The following is a 21,437-nucleotide window of genomic DNA, read 5'->3' on the forward strand; positions in this document are numbered from 1 at the left end:
GACCCCCCCCCCAAGTATGCATGCATGTGTGTTTGTAGAACCCTCCAAGTATGCATGCATGTGTGTTTGTAGAACCCCCCAAGTACTCATGCATGTGTGCTTGTAGAACCCCCCAAGTATGCATAAATGTGTGCTTGTAGAACCCCCCCAAGTATGCATGCATGTGTGCGCTTGTAGAACCCCCCAAGTTTGCATGCATGTGTGCTTGTAGAACCCCCCAAAGTATGCATCATGTGTGCTTGTAGAACCCCCCCAAGTATGCATGCATGTGTGCTTGTAGAACCCCTCCAAGTATGCATGCATGTGTGTTTGTAGAACCCCCCAAAGTATGCATCATGTGTTTGTAGAACCCCCCAAGTGTGCATGCATGTGTGCTTGTAGAACCCCCCCAAGTATGCATGCATGTGTGCTTGTAGAACCCCTCCAAGTATGCATGCATGTGTGCTTGTAGAACCCCCCAAAGTATGCATCATGTGTGCTTGTAGAACCCCCCAGTGTCCAACTAAAGCCACCTGCTAAGAGTGAGGAGACAAGGAAATACATATACACGTACATATATATACACACACACATACAGTATATATATATACACATATATATACATACATACACCCCCCACACACACATACATACATATATACACACACACACACACACACATACAGTATATATACACACATTGACATATATATATATACACACATATACATAGATATAAACACACATAAACACACATGTATACATATACAGTATATACACACACATATATATACACACATATACATAGATATAAACACATATATACACACATATACACATATACATACATATATACATAAATATACATATATACACACACACACATATACATACATATATACACACACACTTAGATATAAACACACATATATACAGATATAAACACACACACACATATACATACATACATATATATATATATACACACACATACGTACATATATACACATATACATACATACTGTATATACACATATACATAAATACGTACATATACACACATTATATACACTTTTATACAAACACACATATATATATATACACACATATACATATTTATATATACACATATATATATACACAAACACACATATACATATACATATTTATATATACACATATATATATACACAAACACACATATACATACACACATATATACACATTTGTACAACACACACACATATATATATATACACATATATATATGTATATATATATACATACACACATACAGTATATACACACACACACACACACAAATATATATATACACACACACACACACACACACACACACACACACACACACACACACACACACACACACACACACACACACACACACACACACACACACACACACACACACACACACACACACACACACACACACGCACGCACGCACGCACGCACGCACGCACATCTTTAGAGTAGAACCGCTACAGGTAGTGTGACAGCTGAGCCAGTAGTGTAACATGATGTGCAGAGTCCAACTTCATCAACATGACGGACTAGTGATGGATGTGATGACAGCAGGACGAGTGATTGACCTCTCATGTCACTCATGCAGCCTGACGCTCCAACCACGGCAACTGACAGCTGCTGCTACCACTACGGAAAATGTAATAAATACACATACGGCGTTTCTGGGTGTTGTTGATAAATGGCCTTTGCTTTGCATAGTATACTTTTAACTTGCACTTACAGATGTTGCGACCAACTGTAGTTACTGACAGTGGGTTTTCTGAAGTGTTACGGAGCCCATGTGGTGATATCCTTTACACACTGACGTCACTTTTTGATGCCGTACCGCCTGAGGGATTCGCTTACGTGCTTACGTGCAGTGATTTCTCCAGATTCTCTGAACCTTTTGATGATATTACAGAGCCTAGATGGTGAAATCCCGAAATTCCTTGCAATAGCTGGTTGAGAAATGTTGTTCTTAAACAATTTGCTCAGGCGTTTGTTGACAAAGTGGTGACCCTCGCCCCGTCCTTGTTTGTGAACGACTTGAACACTTCATGCAAGCTGCTTTTTTATACCCAATCATGGCACCCACCTGTTCCCAATTAGCCCGTTCACCTGTGGGTTGTTCCAAATAAGTGTTTGATGAGCATTTCTCAGTCTTTTTTGCCACTTGTGCCAGTTTTTTTCGAAACACGTTGCAGGCATCAAATTCCAAATGAGCTAATATTTGCAAAAAACAACATTAAATATCTTGTCTTTGCAGTCTACTGCAATTGTTTCCCCTCTGCGAGCATGGTCCAATTCCCTATGCGAGAAGGGTATAGTGACGGGGGGGAACAAAAGAGGTCTTGGAAAGTCGCGAGTGCACAGAAATGAGTAATTGGGAGGAAAAGCTCAAGCGCTGCGGCGGTTTTTTGCTGGCTATTTAATGCATTAATAAATGCATGAGTTGCAGCAATGATGCACGGAGAATGGATTTGTGTTCGCCGCATAACACGACTCAATGAGCCTTTGTACGTCCCAATAGTGCCTGGACTGGGGTAAAAAAGTGCTGCTTTCAAAGCCCAAAGATTACTTTTAAACGTCGCGTTTATGGACAAGCGGACAAACAGTATGGAGGAACAAGAGAAGACATGACATTTTACATACACTATATTGCCAAAAGTATTTGGCCACCTGCCTTGACTCACATATGAACGTGAAGTGCCATCCTATTCCTAACCCATAGGGCTCAGTATGACCTTTTGCAGCTATTAGAGCTTCAACTCTTCTGGGAAGGCTGTCCACAAGGTTGCGGAGTGTGTCTGTAGGAATTTTTCACCGTTCTTCCAAAAGCGCATTGGGGATGTTGGCCGAGAAGGCCTGACAGAAAAATACAGACTTTTTGACAGGTAAAATACCGATTTTTTGACAGAAAAAATACCGATTTTTTGACAGAAAAAAATCCTGACTTTTTGACGGAAAAAATCCTGACTTTTTGACGGAAAAAATCCTGACTTTTTGACGGAAAAAATCCTGACTTTTTGACGGAAAAAATCCTGACTTTTTGACAGAAAAAAACCCTGATTTTTTGACGGAATAAATTCCGACTTTTTGACAGAAAAATACAGACTTTTTGACAGAAAAATACAGACTTTTTGACAGAAAAATACAGACTTTTTGACAGATGAATTACCGAATTTTTGACAGAATAAATCCTGACTTTCTGACAAGAAAAATACAGACTTTTTGACAGAAAAAATACAGATTTTTTGACAGAAAAAATACAGATTTTTTGACAGAATAAATCTCGACTTTCTGACAGAAAAATACCAACTTTTTGACAGAATAAATACCGACTTTTGACGGAAAAAATACAGATTTTTTGACAGAAAAAATCCTGACTTTCTGACAGAAAAAAATACCAAATTTTTGACAGAAAAAAATACAGATTTTTTGACAGAAAAAATTCTGAATTTCTGACAGAAAAAAAATCCTGACTTTTTGACACTTAGAAAACCCCAGATTTTTTGACAGAAAAATACAGACTTTTTGACAGAAAAATACTGACTTTTTGACACTTAGAAAAATACAGACTTTTTGACAGAAAAATACCGACTTTTTGACAGAAAAATACCGACTTTTTGACAGATAAATTACCGAATTTTTGACAGAATAAATCCTGACTTTCTGACAAGAAAAATACAGACTTTTTGACAGAAAAAATACCGATTTTTTGACAGAATAAATCACGACTTTCTGACAGAAAAATACCAACTTTTTGACAGAATAAATACTGACTTTTTGACGGAAAAAATACCGATTTTTTGACAGAAAAAATCCTGACTTTCTGACAGAAAAAAATACCAAATTTTTGGCAGAAAAAAATACCGATTTTTTGACAGAAAAAATTCTGACTTTCTGACAGAAAAAAATCCTGACTTTTTGACACTTAGAAAACCCCCAGATTTTTTGACAGAAAAATACAGACTTTTTGACAGAAAAATACTGACTTTTTGACACTTAGAAAAATACAGACTTTTTGACAGAAAAATACCGACTTTTTGACAGAAAAATACCGACTTTTTGACAGAAAAATACCGACTTTTTGACAGATAAATTACCGAATTTTTGACAGAATAAATCCTGACTTTCTGACAAGAAAAATACAGACTTTTTGACAGAAAAAATACCGATTTTTTGACAGAATAAATCTCGACTTTCTGACAGAAAAATACCAACTTTTTGACAGAATAAATACCGACTTTTTGATGGAAAAAATACAGATTTTTTGACAGAAAAAATCCTGACTTTCTGACAGAAAAAAATACCAAATTTTTGACAGAAAAAAATACAGATTTTTTGACAGAAAAAATTCTGACTTTCTGACAGAAAAAAATCCTGACTTTTTGACGGAAAAAATCCTGACTTTTTGACGGAAAAAATCCTGACTTTTTGACGGAAAAAATCCTGAATTTTTGACGGAAAAAATCCTGACTTTTTGATGGAAAAAATCCTGACTTTTTGACAGAAAAAAACCCTGATTTTTTGACGGAATAAATTCCGACTTTTTGACAGAAAAACACAGACTTTTTGACAGAAAATACAGACTTTTTGACAGAAAAATACAGACTTTTTGACAGAAAAATACAGACTTTTTGACAGATAAATTACCGAATTTTTGACAGAATAAATCCTGACTTTCTGACAAGAAAAATACAGACTTTTTGACAGAAAAAATACCGATTTTTTGACATAATAAATCTCGACTTTCTGACAGAAAAATACCAACTTTTTGACAGAATAAGTACCGAATTTTTGACGGAAAAAATACCGATTTTTTGACAGAAAAAATCCTGACTTTCTGACAGAAAAAAATACCAAATTTTTGACAGAAAAAAATACCGATTTTTTGACAGAAAAAATACCGATTTTTTGACAGAAAAAATTCTGAATTTCTGACAGAAAAAAAATCCTGACTTTTTGACACTTAGAAAACCCCCAGATTTTTTGACAGAAAAATACAGACTTTTTGACAGAAAAATACTGACTTTTTGACAGAAAAATACAGACTTTTTGACAGAAAAATACCGACTTTTTGACAGATAAATTACCGATTTTTTGACAGAATAAATCCAGACTTTTTGACAAGAAAAATGCCTATTTTTTGACAGAAAAAAAACATTTCTTGACAGAAAAAATCCTGACTTTTTGACAGGAAAAATCCTGACTTTCTGACAGAAAAATACTGACTTTTTGACACTTAGAAAAATACCGACTTTTTGACAGAAAAATACCGACTTTTTGACAGAAAAATACAAACTTTTTGACAGATAAATTACCGATTTTTTGACAGAATAAATCCCGACTTTTTGACAAGAAAAATGCCTATTTTTTGACAGAAAAAAAACATTTCTTGACAGAAAAAATACAGACTTTTTGACAGAAAAAATACTGACTTTCTGACGGAAAAAAAATCCTCACTTTTTGACACTTAGAAAAAAATAACAATTTTTTGACAGAAAAAAAAACAGATTTTTTGACAGAATAAATCCCGACTTTCTGACAGAAAAATCCCAACTTTTTGACAGAAAAAAATACAGATTTTTTGACAGAAAAATTCCTGACTTTTTGACACTTTGCTGTTGTTCCCAAACTCTTCCATTTTCTTATAAATGGGATGGGATAGGTTCATTGTCATTGCACAAGTACAACGAAACTATGTTTTCAGCACAAACCCGTTCAAGATTAGACAAACAAACAGTGTACAGGGTTACAGAACAGGAACGCTGATGGGTCGCCAAAGGCGCCCCGTAAAAGATAAGAAAAAGGTAAAACGCTAGGGAAGAAGATGAGTAAAAAAATACAATCTAGACTGGGCTCCTAAGGGGGCCTAGTCTGAAGTGGAAAAAAACCTCCATGCAATGCACACATAAACACGTTACATTTAATCACGACAACTCGCAACAGAGGGGCGGGGAGTTGGGGCCCTGGAGGTCGACTGCTGCTATGAAGCGCTGCCAGCCTTCCATCACCCCGAGGGGAAACGAGCGTTGGTGAAGGCGTGGGGTGGGGGAGGGGGTGTGTGTATGTGCCCATTGTCTTGGGTGTGATGACGTAATGTTCATAGACTGATGCCGTTCTGCATGCAAGCAAAAGTTGGACTCCAGGTGTCGTTGAGGAGGGAGGGAGGTCAAAAGCCCACAGTTGACTTCGGCCAAGCCAAGTGATTAGGACACCTGATTGTGACCATTTGGATGGCAATGTAGTGCATGTTGTCACATTTTAGAACCTCTGCTTTGCCAAAAAACAAAAAGAAGGAACAAAAGAAAGAGAATGGGAACCGAATCCCAACGGTTCCTTTGAGACGAACAAGCGGGAGAAGCTGACAGTGAAGACAGTATCAGGCCAACGTTTTGTGTTTGCTTTTCAAACAGCACGTTGGGAAGGTTCAATACAAGAAGGATGTCAGCTGACAGGCTTGTGATGTAAAACGGATGTTTAGTTTTTCACGTTCAAGCACTGAAAAATCCCATTTTTGGTCGACTTTTTGTCAGAACAATGCAGGAAGTGCTGTCAAATAAGCCCTTGAAAATATCAATTCTAAGTTTTTTTTATTGAGTAAGGATGTCAACATTTTTCGAATAAATTGCGATTCTTATTTCTAACGATTCTAAATCAATAAAAAAAAAATCCAATACATTTTAAATGTTAAAATCCTGTCCAGCCAATCAGACATATCATATGTTGATGTAGAAGATCGATATCTGCTGTACACATTTACTTTATTTAAATTATTCTGAATCGAATTGTTACCCAAAAGAATGGATTTGAATCATAGAGTACCTGGGAGTCAGTATTCGTACTCAGCTGTAACTCATTTTGGTTTGTGTTATAAAAACAGGATAATTTGCTTAATTTCAACATGAACTAATTGTCTCACCTGCTGTCAAGATGGCTGAAATCCATTAGGTTGAATTCCCGGTTGTCCTGAGAGTGGTAGATGGTGTCTACATCCTGGCAACGGAACACAGGTGAGGTTTAGGAGGAGCAAAGATGGGACAAGGGTGAAGGAGAACGGTCTAACATTGCATTACAAAACAATTTATATATGTATAATATATATATATATATATATATATATATATATATATATATATATATATATATATATATATATATATATATATATATATATATATATATATATATATATATATATATATATATACACTGCTTGATGGATTGTTGGCAAATTACGGCTACCATAGTCAGACGTACTGTGCTTCAACTAAGGAGTATTATTATGGTGTGTGTATAAAGTAAGACATTGTCTGGTGTTTTGTTTCACAATATTATGCAAAAGCAACTTTTCTTACCTTTCTGGTACCTGCTGATCTGTATTTGGGATCTGCATAAGTCCTAAAAATGTGCGTGCATCCACTTAGAAAAAAATCTGAATATAACCCCTTTAATGCGCCTTATAATCCGGTGCGCCTAATGTACAGAATAATTTTGGTTGTGCTTACCGACCTCGACGCAATTTTATTTGGTACATGGTGTAATGATAAGTGTGACCAGTAGATGGCAGCCACACATAAGAGATACGTGTAGACAACAATATGACGCAAGTAAACACCAAAACTTTAAATGTTCCATTGAGAATATAGATCATTACACACGGCGCTCAAAAATCTGTCAAAATGTTTTCGTATGACTTTGGTAAGCTACGAAACCGCACCGCTTGAAGGATTGTTGGCGAATTACGGCTACCATAGACGTACTGTGCTTCAACATACGAGTATTACTATGGTGTGTGGATAATGTAAGACATTATCTAGCGTTTTGTTTCGCAATATTATGCAAAAGCAACTTTTCTTACCTTCTGGTACCTGCTGATCTGTATTTGGGATCTGCATAAGTCCTAAAAACGTGCACTAAATGCGTCCATTTAGAAAAAAAATCATAATATGACCCCTTTTATGCGCCTTATAATCCGATGCGCCTAATGTACGGCATAATTCCGGTTGTGCTTACCGACCTTGTCGCAATTTTATTTGGTACATGGTGTAATGATAAGTGTGACCAGTAGATGGCAGCCACACATAAGAGATACGTGTAGACTACAATATGACGCAAGTAAACACCAAAACTTTAAATGTTCCATTGAGAATATAGATCATTACACACGGCCCTCAAAAATCTGTCAAAAGGTTTTTAGTACGACAAAGCCACACCGCTTGATGGATTGTTGGCGAATTACGGCTACCATAGTCAGACGTACTGTGCTTCAATACCAGTATTATTATGGTGTGTGTGCATAAGGTAAGACATTATCTGGCGTTTTGTTTTCGCAATATTATGCAAAAGCAACTTTTCTTACCTTTCTGGTACCTGCTGATGTGTATTTGGGATCTGCATAAGTCCTGAAAATGTGCGCGCGTCCATTTAGAAAAAAAATCATAACATGACCCTTTTAATGAGTCTTATAATCCGGTGCGCCTTTTGTATGACTCAACCCGCTCATCGGCAGCGCGCCTTATAATCCGGTGCGCCCTATGGTCCGGAAAACACGGTATTTAAAAAGTGCGTAAACGCTGCCTCACCCACTGCACCTCCTCTTTGCAGCCGATGCCATTGTAGTCACAGAGCGCCGCATAAGTCTCAGAAAAACCTCCTGAAAGATAAGAAGATAAGAATCAATTAGCGCGTCGCCACAAAAAGAGAGAAAAGGATTAAATTAACCGGAGTGTTCCCGTGTAAACATTGAGGAGATTATAAGGATTAGTTGTCAAAAGTGCATGTACTCACTTACAATGTGTGTCACTATGCAGACCAAGACCTGAATAGAGACCATCAGTGCATGAGGTGCAGGGGACACCGACTCACCGCAGGTCTTCTGGGGGTCCAACGGTGATTCCGAGCCCGGCGAAAAGGTGTGGACTCCATCACTCATGTCACCGTCTGCCCGACAAATTGGCGGACTGAAAGGTGAAGAAAGCGCAGAGGAAAAATATGGTTATTGTCTCAATTTAGTCCTTAAATAAAATAGTGAACATACTAGACAACTTGTCTTTTAGTAGTAAGTAAACAAACAAAGACTCCTAATTAGTCTATGCAGTAACATATTGTGTCATTTATACACCTATTATTTTGTACACATTATTAAGGAGAAACTGTAAACAATTATTATTAATCCACTTATTTATTTATATATATACACACACATGTACATATACATATATACACAAGTACATATACATATATACATTCATGTATACACACACACATATATATATACACACATACATACATACATACATACATACATATATACTTACATACATACATACATATATATATATACTTACATACATACATACATACATACATACATACATATATATATATACATACATACATACATACATATATATATATATACATTCATGTACACACATATATATATATATATATATATATATATATATATATATGTATATATATAAATGTGTGTGTACATGAATGTATATATGTATGTATGTGTATATATATATATATATATATACTCACACATATATATATGCATACATACATACATTATATATATATATATATATATATATATATATATATATATATATATATATATATATATATATATATATATATATATATATATATATATATCATACATACATACATACATACATACATACATATATATATACATGCATACATACATATACTGTACATATAGACACATGTACATATACATATATACATTCATGTACACACACACACACATATATATATATATACACACACACACACACATATATATATATATATACATACATATATATATATATTTATATATATACACACACATATACATATACATACATACATACATACATACATACATACATACATACATACATACATACATACATACATATGTATATATATATACATACACATATGTACATACATATATACACATATACTGTATATATACACACACACACACATTTATACATATATATACACACACATATATATACATATATACTGTATATACATATATATATATATACATACACATATATGCATACACATATACATGCATACATACATATATATATACACACATGTACATATATACATTCATGTACACACACACATATATATATATATATATACATATATACATATATATATATATATATATATATATATATATATATATACACACACACACACATATATACACACACACACATATACATATATATATATATATATATATATATATATATATATATATATATATATATATACACACACACACACACACACACATATGTACATACATATATACACATATACTGTATATATACACACACACATTTATACATATATATATACACACACATATATACATATATACTGTATATACATATATATATATATATATATATACATACACATATATGCATACACATATGCATACACGTATATACACATATACACATATATGCATACAAATATACACAGACTTTATATGCATACACATGTACACATATATGCATACACATATATACATATATGCATACACATATATACATAGATATGTATACATATATGCAAACACATATATACATACACATTTATACATATATGCATACACATATACGCATACGCATATGCATACACATATTTACATATACGCATACACATATATGCATACACATTTACATAATTGCATACATACCATATATATACACACACACACACACACACACACACACACTAACTGTTACACGCGGCCCTCTAAGGGCAGCCATAACTGCGATGTGGCCCTCTGTGAACACCCGTGTACTATACAGTAGTCTGGTGTTTGACATTCATCATGAATTAGTCTGATTTAATACCATTTATTTGATACTACCGTGAGCTTGCCCTTTAGTTTGAATGTAGAACAAAACATGTACTTTTACATTAAACATGATTATTATTTAGCCCGCTCCAAAATATGGTGCAAGATCAATTCTGTAACAACCTGTTGCGTTTTCAGGAAAACATCTTAACATTGCTCCAGAAAAGGACGGAACCTAAACACCCGAAAGCAACACATCGGCCTCTTCGGCATCGATTTCAGCATCCTGACATCAGACTCAAAGAGGCAAGCAGCCATAATAAGTGGATTTGTGAGTCCAAGTGGCAATTAGACGTGTTGTTGCCTTCACATCGTGATTAATTTTGTCAAGTGAATCCGTGCAAATAAACAAACAGTTTATAATTGTCTCTGCTAACAGACGTAGGCGTACGTAAGTAAATACCACCTTTTGCTTGACAGGTTGACAGAAGAATCCTCGGGTTAGCCCGACAGCAAGAATGGAACACAAAAGAAGAATACAAAACAAACGCAGCAGGAACACGAGTGAGGAAACATCAGAAAGCAGCACCGGTCTGTGTTCTTGGTGTTCCAACTGTGCTGCACTTTTTACATGCTGGTTTTCACCCCGCCTACACACCCCTGCCTTTTGGAAGTACACAACACTGAAACTGAGGGAGCCACCACATTAACAAGGAACGGTGAAAAAACAATAAACTTTTTCCCAACAGCGTTCGAGACTGTATAGAGAGACTATGGACAATTTGGTTTCAGAGTCGGTCCGAAACACGGCGCCCTGTAGAGGCTTTGGACCAATCAGGGAGAGTATGGCGGAACACAACACTGAAACCGAGGGAGCCGCCACCGCATTAACAAGGAACGGTGAAAAAACAAACTTTTTCTCAACAGCGTTCGAGACTATAGACAATTCGGTTTCAGAGTCAGTCTGAAACACGGCGCCTTGTAGTCATGTGAAGAGGCTTTTGACCGATCAGAGAGGGTATGGCCAAAAAATCTCTTAAAACATGCTGGTTTTCACCCCGCCTACACACCCCTGCCTTTTGGGAGTACACAACACTGAAACTAAGGGAGCCACCGCATTAACAAGGAACGGTGAAAAAACAAACTTTTTCCCAACAGCGTTCGAGACTGTATAGACAGACTATGGACAATTCGGTTTCAGAGTCGGTCCGAAACACGGCGCCCTGTAGAGGCTTTGGACCAATCAGGGAGAGTATGGCGGAACACAACACTGAAACCGAGGGAGCCGCCACCGCATTAACAAGGAACGGTGAAAAAACAATAAACTTTTCCCAACAGCTTTCGAGACTGTATAGAGACTTTGGACAATTCGGTTTCAGAGTCGGTCCGAAACACAGCGCCCTGTAGAGGCTTTTAACCTATCAGGGAGAGTGTGGCGGAATACAACACTGAAACCGAGGAAGCCACCGCATTAACAAGGAACGGTGAAAAAACAGCGTTCGAGACTATGGACAATTCGGTTTCAGAGTCAGTCTGAAACACGGCGCCTTGTAGTCATGTGAAGAGGCTTTTGACCGATCAGAGAGGGTATGGCCAAAAAATCTCTTAAAACATGCTGGTTTTCACCCCGCCTACACACCCCTGCCTTTTGGGAGTACACAACACTGAAACTAAGGGAGCCACCGCATTAACAAGGAACGGTGAAAAAACAAACTTTTTCCCAACAGCGTTCGAGACTGTATAGACAGACTATGGACAATTCGGTTTCAGAGTCGGTCCGAAACACGGCGCCCTGTAGAGGCTTTGGACCAATCAGGGAGAGTATGGCGGAACACAACACTGAAACCGAGGGAGCCGCCACCGCATTAACAAGGAACGGTGAAAAAACAATAAACTTTTCCCAACAGCTTTCGAGACTGTATAGAGACTTTGGACAATTCGGTTTCAGAGTCGGTCCGAAACACAGCGCCCTGTAGAGGCTTTTAACCTATCAGGGAGAGTGTGGCGGAATACAACACTGAAACCGAGGAAGCCACCGCATTAACAAGGAACGGTGAAAAAACAGCGTTCGAGACTATGGACAATTCGGTTTCAGAGTCAGTCTGAAACACGGCGCCCTGTAGTCATGTGAAGAGGCTTTTGACCGATCAGAGAGGGTATGGCCAAAAAATCTCTTAAAACATGCTGGTTTTCACCCCGCCTACACACCCCTGCCTTTTGGGAGTACACAACACTGAAACTGAGGGAGCCACCACATTAACAAGGAACGGTGAAAAAACAAACTTTTTCCCAACAGCGTTCGAGATTGTATAGAGAGACTTTGGACAATTCGGTTTCAGAGTCAGTCCGAAACACGGCGCCCTGTAGAGGCTTTGGACCAATCAGGGAGAGTATGGCGGAACACAACACTGAAACCGAGGGAGCCACCGCATTAACAAGGAACGGTGAAAAAACAATACACTTTTTCCCAACAGCGTTCGAGATTGTATAGAGAGACTTTGGACAATTCGGTTTCAGAGTCAGTCCGAAACACAGCGCCCTGTAGAGGCTTTTGACCTATCAGGGAGAGTATGGCGGAATACAACACTGAAACCGAGGAAGCCACCGCATTAACAAGGAACGGTGAAAAAACAGCGTTCGAGACTATGGACAATTCGGTTTCAGAGTCAGTCTGAAACACGGCGGCCTGTAGTCATGTGAAGAGGCTTTTGACCGATCAGAGAGGGTATGGCCAAAAAATCTCTTAAAACATGCTGGTTTTCACCCCGCCTATACACCCCTGCCTTTTGGGAGTACACAACACTGAAACTGAGGGAGCCACCGCATTAACAAGGAACGGTGAAAAAACTAGACTTTTTCCCAACAGCGTTCAAGACTGTATAGAGAGACTATGGACAATTCGGTTTCAGAGTCGGTCCGAAACACGGTACCCTGTAGAGGCTTTGGACCAATCAGGGAGAGTATGGCGGAACACAACACTGAAACCGAGGGAGCCACCGCATTAACAAGGAACGGTGAAAAAACAATAAACTTTTTCCCAACAGCGTTCGAGATTGTATAGAGAGACTTTGGACAATTCGGTTTCAGAGTCAGTCCGAAACACAGCGCCCTGTAGAGGCTTTTGACCTATCAGGGAGAGTATGGCGGAATACAACACTGAAACCGAGGAAGCCACCGCATTAACAAGGAACGGTGAAAAAACAGCGTTCGAGACTATGGACAATTCGGTTTCAGAGTCAGTCTGAAACACGGCGCCTTGTAGTCATGTGAAGAGGCTTTTGACCGATCAGAGAGGGCATGGCCAAAAAATCACTTAAAACATGCTGGTTTTCACCCCGCCTACACACCCCTGCCTTTTGGGAGTACACAACACTGAAACTGAGGGAGCCACCGCATTAACAAGGAACGGTGAAAAAACTATAGACTTTTTCCCAACAGCGTTCAAGACTGTATAGAGAGACTATGGACAATTCGGTTTCAGAGTCGGTCCAAAACACAGCGCCCTGTAGAGGCTTTGGACCAATCAGGGAGAGTATGGCGGAATACAACACTGAAACCGAGGAAGCCACCGCATTAACAAAGAACGGTGAAAAAACAATCTTTTTCTCAACAGCGTTCGAGACTATGGACAATTCGGTTTCAGAGTCAGTCTGAAACACGGCGCCCTTTAAAGAGGCTTTTGACCGATCAGAGAGGGTATGGCCAAAAAATCTCTTAAAACATGCTGGTTTTCACCCCGCCTACACACCCCTGCCTTTTGGGAGTATACAACACTGAAACTGAGGGAGCCACCGCATTAACAAGGAACGGTGAAAAAAACACAAACTTTTTCTCAACAGCGTTCGAGACTGTATAGACAGACTATGGACAATTCGGTTTCAGAGTCAGTCCGAAACACAGCGCCCTGTAGAGGCTTTTGACCAATCAGGGAGAGTATGGCGGAATACAACACTGAAACCGAGGAAGCCACCGCATTAACAAGGAACGGTGAAAAAACAATAAACTTTTTCCCAACAGCTTTCGAGACTGTATAGAGACTTTGGACAATTCGGTTTCAGAGTCGGTCCGAAACACAGCGCCCTGTAGAGGCTTTTAACCTATCAGGGAGAGTATGGCGGAATACAACACTGAAACCGAGGAAGCCACCGCATTAACAAGGAACGGTGAAAAAACAGCGTTCGAGACTATGGACAATTCGGTTTCAGAGTCAGTCTGAAACACGGCGCCTTGTAGTCATGTGAAGAGGCTTTTGACCGATCAGAGAGGGTATGGCCAAAAAATCTCTTAAAACATGCTGGTTTTCACCCCGCCTACACACCCCTGCCTTTTGGGAGTACACAACACTGAAACTGAGGGAGCCACCACATTAACAAGGAACGGTGAAAAAACAAACTTTTTCCCAACAGCGTTCGAGATTGTATAGAGAGACTTTGGACAATTCGGTTTCAGAGTCGGTCCGACACACGGCGCCCTGTAGAGGCTTTGGACCAATCAGGGAGAGTATGGCGGAACACAACACTGAAACTGAGGGAGCCACCGCATTAACAAGGAACGGTGAAAAAACAATAAACTTTTTCCCAACAGCGTTCGAGACTGTATAGAGAGACTATGGACAATTTGGTTTCAGAGTCGGTCCGAAACACGGCGCCCTGTAGAGGCTTTGGACCAATCAGGGAGAGTATGGCGGAACACAACACTGAAACCGAGGGAGCCACCGCATTAACAAGGAACGGTGAAAAAACAATAAACTTTTTCTCAACAGCGTTCGAGACTATGGACAATTCGGTTTCAGAGTCAGTCTGAAACACGGCGCCCTGTAGTCACGTGAAGAGGCTTTTGACCGATCAGAGAGGGTATGGCCAAAAAATCTCTTAAAAACCAGGGGTGTCAAACTGGTTTTCATTGGGGGCCACATCACAGTTATAGCTGCCCTAACAAGTGAATAATATATACATTTTAAATTGCTTCATTACACAATTATTTTATACATTTTTACGTACACTAAGAAAAATATTTAGATTTTAGAGTAAAGTTTAGCTGCCGAAATTTTACCATAAAATGTGTTTTACAACGTATACTGTAAATGTAAATGGGAAAACCGTACCACTGTTTTACTGTCAAATCTACGGTCGTTTTTACGGTGTAAAAACAATATTACACATTTTTTTGTTTTGTGTTTTTACGGTACCATTCCGGCAACTGACCACAGAACTTTCCTCCAGAAGGTCTTATCTTTGTCCATGTGATGTCAGATGAAACAAAATTTGAGCTTTCTGGCCACAACACCCAGCAATATGTTTGGAGGAGAAAAGGTGAGGCCTTTAATCCCAGGAACACCAAGCCTACCGTCAAGCATGGTGGTGGTAGTATTATGCTCTGGGCCTGTTTTGCTGCCAATGGAACTGGTGCTTTACAGAGAGTAAATGGGATTACCTCCAAATTCTTCAGGACAAGCTAAAATCATCAGCCCGGAGGTTGGGTCTTGGGCGCAGTTGGGTGTTCCAACAGGACAATGACCCCCCAAACACAGGTCAAAAGTGGTAAAGGAATGGCTAAATCAGGCTAGAATGAAGGTTTTAGAATGGCCTTCTCAAAGTCCTGACTTAAACGTGTGGACAATGCTGAAGAAACAAGTCCATGTCAGAAAACCAACACATTTAGCTGAACTGCCCCAAATTGTCAAGAGGAGTGGTCAAAAATTCAAGCGCCTCATTATGTCCTTTACAAGCGTATGCAAACTTTTGACCAGGACTGTACATCCCTACACACCACCTAGGACTGTACGATATTCTGGAGACAAAATGAATATGAATCCTTATTTATTTTGCTTTAGATTGAGATAAGGATTCTCGGCAAAAAAAATAGGTAAAATAGAAAGAATCGTTCAATTGTCAATTGAATCCCCTTTTCCGGGCCGCACTTACACCGTCCCTAATCCCATTTGTCAACAAAACACACCTCACCACACCGGTGACCTCAATCTCTGCCTTATCCTCTGCCGCGATACCATCAGAATTACGTAACCAATTGAAGCGGCACCGATCAGTTACAAGGCGGCACGCCGTCCTTATTCTTCATAAACGTCGACTAAAGGCAATCGTGCCCTGATGGTAAAAGAGGCGTGCTGATTGATGGCGAGATAACCTTGCACGGGTCAACGAGCAACGGCCCGCCCCCATATTAGTAGGGGATTGAACTCGAGTAAGCATAATCACATTCTCGCAGTCGTGAAACACACCGAACCCACTGTGCTTTTGTCAGGATGAATGTGACCAAATGTGACCTCTGCGGCGAGCACAGACCACAGAGTATCTCAGCTGTATTCGGGCGGAAGGCGGGGTACACCCTGGACAAGTCGCCACCTCATCACAGATAGCCAGACAACATTCACACACTAATTCCAGTTCCGATTCCATGAATCCTCGAGTTCACGGGTGTCAAACTCATTTTAGCTCAGGGCCAGATGGAGGAAAATCTATTCCAAAGTGGTAACATTGAATGCCCGTGACCTTGGATCCCTCAGGCCGGTACTGCGTCAAAAAGCGACATCAGTGTGTAAAGGATATCACCACATGGGCTCAGGAACACTTCAGAAAACCACTGTCGGTAACTACAGTTGGTCGCTACATCTGTAAGTGCAAGTTAAAACTCTACTATGCAAAGCAAAAAACATTTATCAACAACACCCAGAAACGCCGCCGGCTTCGCTTAGCCCGAGCTCATCTAAGATGGACTGATACAAAGTGGAAAAGTGTTCTGTGGTCTGACGAGTCCACATTTCAAATTGTTTTTGGAAACTGTGGACGTCGTGTCCTCCGGATCAAAGAGGAAAAGAACCATCCGGATTGTTCCAGGCGCAAAGTTGAAAAGCCAGAATTTCTGATGGTATGGGGGTGCATTAGTGCCCTAGGTTTGGGTAACTTACACATCTGTGAAGGTACCAACCAGCTATTGCAAGAAATTTAGGGATTTGACCATATAAGGTCCGTAAAATCATCAAAAGATTCAGAGAATCTGGAGAAATCACTGCACGTAAGCGGTACTGCGTCAAAAAGCGACATCAGCGTGTAAAGGATATCACCACATGGGCTCAGGAAGACTTCAGAAAAACCACTGTCAGTAACTACAGTTGGTCGCTACATCTGTAAGTGCAAGTTAGAACTCTACTATGCAAAGACAAAGCCATTTATCAACAACACCCAGAAACGCCGCCGGCTTCGCTAGGCCTGAGCTCATCTAAGATGGACTGATGCAAAGACCATTGTATTCTGTTTTTATTTACGATTTACTCAACTTGCCAACTTCACTGGTTTTGGGTTTTGATTTTCAGCATAGTTATGTGCGGCCAGATAATGTGACCCCAGTCCTCTATCTTATCAAGGCCCAAAGCTCCGCCCCCTATGAAGGACACGAAGAATTGCTATTGTGACATCCAGTGGACGCATTTAGAATAGCAGTTTCTTTCATTCAAAAATTTCAGCCTAATTTCGTTTTACTATCACGGTACTGTTTCTGTTTTTATTCCACAACCTACGCAACAACAAGTGAGCCTTAAGACCCCTCAGTGATCGCCGGGTGTTAGAATGTGGCATGACACAGGACCGGGTTTGGATGCGAACCACGGTGTTTGCGAGGACGCACTTGGCTGCTGAAGTGGAAAGCCGGGCCAAAAGTGAAGCTGCCAACCCCTCAAAGCTCTGTGGAGCTCGGTTACTGTCGCCCAACTTTACTTTTGGTTCCCAGCTAATGGTAGCCATCCACAAGCTTCTGCTTGAATTTTTGACCACTCCTCTTAACAAAATTGGTGCAGTTCAGCTAAATGTGTTGCTTTTCTGACATGGACTTGTTTCTTCAGCATTGTCCACACGTTTAAGTCAGGATTTTGGGAAGGCCATTCTAAAGCCTTCATTCTAGCCTGATTTAGCCATTCCTTTACCTCTTTTGACGTGTGTTTGGGGTCATTGTCCTGTCGGAACACCCAACTGCACCCAAGACCCAACCTCTGGGCTGATGATTTTAGCTTGTCCTGAAGAATTTGGAGGTAATCCTCCTTTTACATTGTCCCATTTACTCTCTGTAAAGCACCAGTTCCATTGGCAGCAAAACAGGCCTGGAGAATAATACTACCACCACCATGCTTGACGGTAGCATACTTGCCAACCCTCCCGATTTTCCCGGGAGACTACCGAATTTCAGTGCCCCCTCCCGAAAATCTCCCGGGGCAACCATTCTCCCGAATTTCTCCCGATTTCCACCCGTACAACAATATAGGGGGCGTGCCTTAAAGGCACTGCCTATAGCGTCCGCTTTTCCTCCGTACAAACAGCGTGCCGGCCCAGTCACATACTATATGCGGCTTTTACACACACATAGGTGATTGCAAGGCATACTTGGTCAACAGCCATACAGGTCACACTGAGGGTGACCGTATAAACAACTTTAACACTGTTACAAATATGCGCCACACTGTGAACCCACACCATACAAGAATGACAAACACATTTCGTAACAACATAAACACAACAGAACAAATACCCAGAATCCCTGGCAGCACTAACTCTACAATACGCTACAATATACACCCCCGCTACGACCAAACCCCACCTCCCCCCACCAATCTCCCGAATTCGGAGGTCTCAAGGTTGGCAAGTATGGACGGTAGGCAAGGTGTTCCTGGGATTAAAGGCCTTACCTTTTCTCCTCCAAACATATTGCTGGGTATTGTGGCCAAACAGCTCCATTTTTGGTTCATCAGACCACAGAACTTTCCTCCAGAAGGTCTTATCTTTGTCCACGTGATGTCAGATGAAACAAAAATGGAGCTGTTTGGCCACAATACCCAGCAATATGTTTGGAGGAGAAAAGGTGAGGCCTTTAATCCCAGGAACACCATCCTACTGTCAAGCATGGTGGTGGTAGTATTAAGCTCTGGGCCTGTTTTTCTGCCAATGGAACTGGTGCTTTACAGAGAGTAAATGGGACAATGAAAAAGGAGAATTTTAGAATGGCCTTCCCAAAGTCCTGACTTAAACGTGTGGACAATGCTGAAGAAACAAGTCCATGTCAGAAAAACAACACATTTAGCTGAACCGCACCAATTTTGTCAAGAGGAGTGGTCAAAAATTCTACTGTGGAGAATGCATATATGTTTAAGAGTTCTTTCTTTATTCATAGTCATGTTTGGAGCATCTACTACTTTTCCATGTATACTATGTATACCAGTTTCTCTTTGTCTACAGAGGTCTGTGTAGTGTTTTAGACATTGGAATGTGAAAAGGATACATCCCCCTCCTTATCTTATCAGTGTTGGGGAAGGGGGGAGGCATTCCTTTCTGGGGGTACTGCTTTCCGATTCAAGAAGTAGTTTCTTTCCGTTTGAATGCTAGACCAATTCGAGAAGCCGGTATGAATGTATTGGTCTGGGCTGGTCTCCTTAAGCTTCAGTAAAACTTGATAATATTCCTATTCTGTCTTGATGGTCCGTCTTACTCAGCATATATGTCATCGAAAGAACTTGGGATTGACCAGTGACTTTAATTCCCTGAGAGGGAATACCGGGCAGACGCAACACTACCAAAAGCGCCTTATTGCAGGTAAACTTGCCAAGGGACATGTAAGCAAATATAAACATTGCTGTATGTATACTTTTGACCCAGCACATTTGCTCACATTTTCAGTAGACCCATAATAAATTCATAAAAGAACCAAACTTCATGAATGTTTTTTTGTATCTCCTGGAGGCAAGAGGGACTCACGCATAAATGGAGTTGTTGAAGACCCTGGCCAGGGCGTAGTTGATGTGACCGACCACGTGCTCCAAATGGTCCTGGGTCTCCAGCCTCAGCGAGTAGGTGGTCTTGTCCGTGTCGATAACAACCTGCCAGCAGGGAGACAAGCTAGTGTTTGTGAAACAACACGGATTTAGTCCCAAGCTGCACGAAGAAACTTGTACCGTGATGGCACCTGATGCTCTTGATACGTGTTCATCGCCCGGATCTCCAGGAAGTTGAACGAGACTTCCACCTGGAACCGAACAGAAACAACGACGTTACATATTTTCCCTTATAGGTCACTGCTGCTATCCTGCTTTAGTTCTTACATAATATCATAAGAGGGGGAATAAATATTAAGTTGAACCCCCACAAAGACGTGGCCAGTTCATAATATGGAAATAAGCAAAACATGGCATACGGATCAGAAGGTTCTTGTAGTTGGTCACCAAGACAATGGTGAATACCGTATTTTCTCAAAAATCGACGGTGCGCCTTATAACCCGGTGCGCCTAATGTACGGAATTATCCTGGTTGTGCTTACCGACCTCGAAGCACTTTTATTTGGTACTGGATTGTTGACGAATTACGGCTACCATAGTCAGACGTACTGTGCTTCAACATAGGAGTATTACTATGGTGTGTGTATAAGGTAAGACATTATCTGGCGTTTTGTTTCGCAATACCATGCAAAGGCGACTTTTCTTACCTTCTGGTACCTGCTGATCTGTATTTGGGATCTGCATAAGTCCTAAAAATGTGCACTAAATGTGTCCATTTAGAAAAAATAATCATAG

At 39.9% G+C, this 21,437-nt stretch overlaps 1 protein-coding gene across 1 annotated transcript in view; it reads right to left on the bottom strand.

Annotated features, from left to right (window-relative positions):
• The window catches only part of LOC133664314 (capping protein, Arp2/3 and myosin-I linker protein 3-like), a 143,592-nt gene that overhangs the window by 66,931 nt on the left and 55,224 nt on the right, over positions 1–21,437 (bottom strand). Inside the window, 5 exon segments of the mRNA XM_062068820.1 lie at positions 6,932–7,005; positions 8,595–8,665; positions 8,878–8,972; positions 20,626–20,747; positions 20,834–20,893. Of these exon segments, the coding sequence (XP_061924804.1) occupies positions 6,932–7,005; positions 8,595–8,665; positions 8,878–8,972; positions 20,626–20,747; positions 20,834–20,893 (422 nt within the window).

The sequence above is a fragment of the Entelurus aequoreus genome, linkage group LG14 (genome assembly GCF_033978785.1).
Source record: "Entelurus aequoreus isolate RoL-2023_Sb linkage group LG14, RoL_Eaeq_v1.1, whole genome shotgun sequence".
Classification (NCBI taxonomy): Eukaryota; Metazoa; Chordata; class Actinopteri; order Syngnathiformes; family Syngnathidae; genus Entelurus; species Entelurus aequoreus.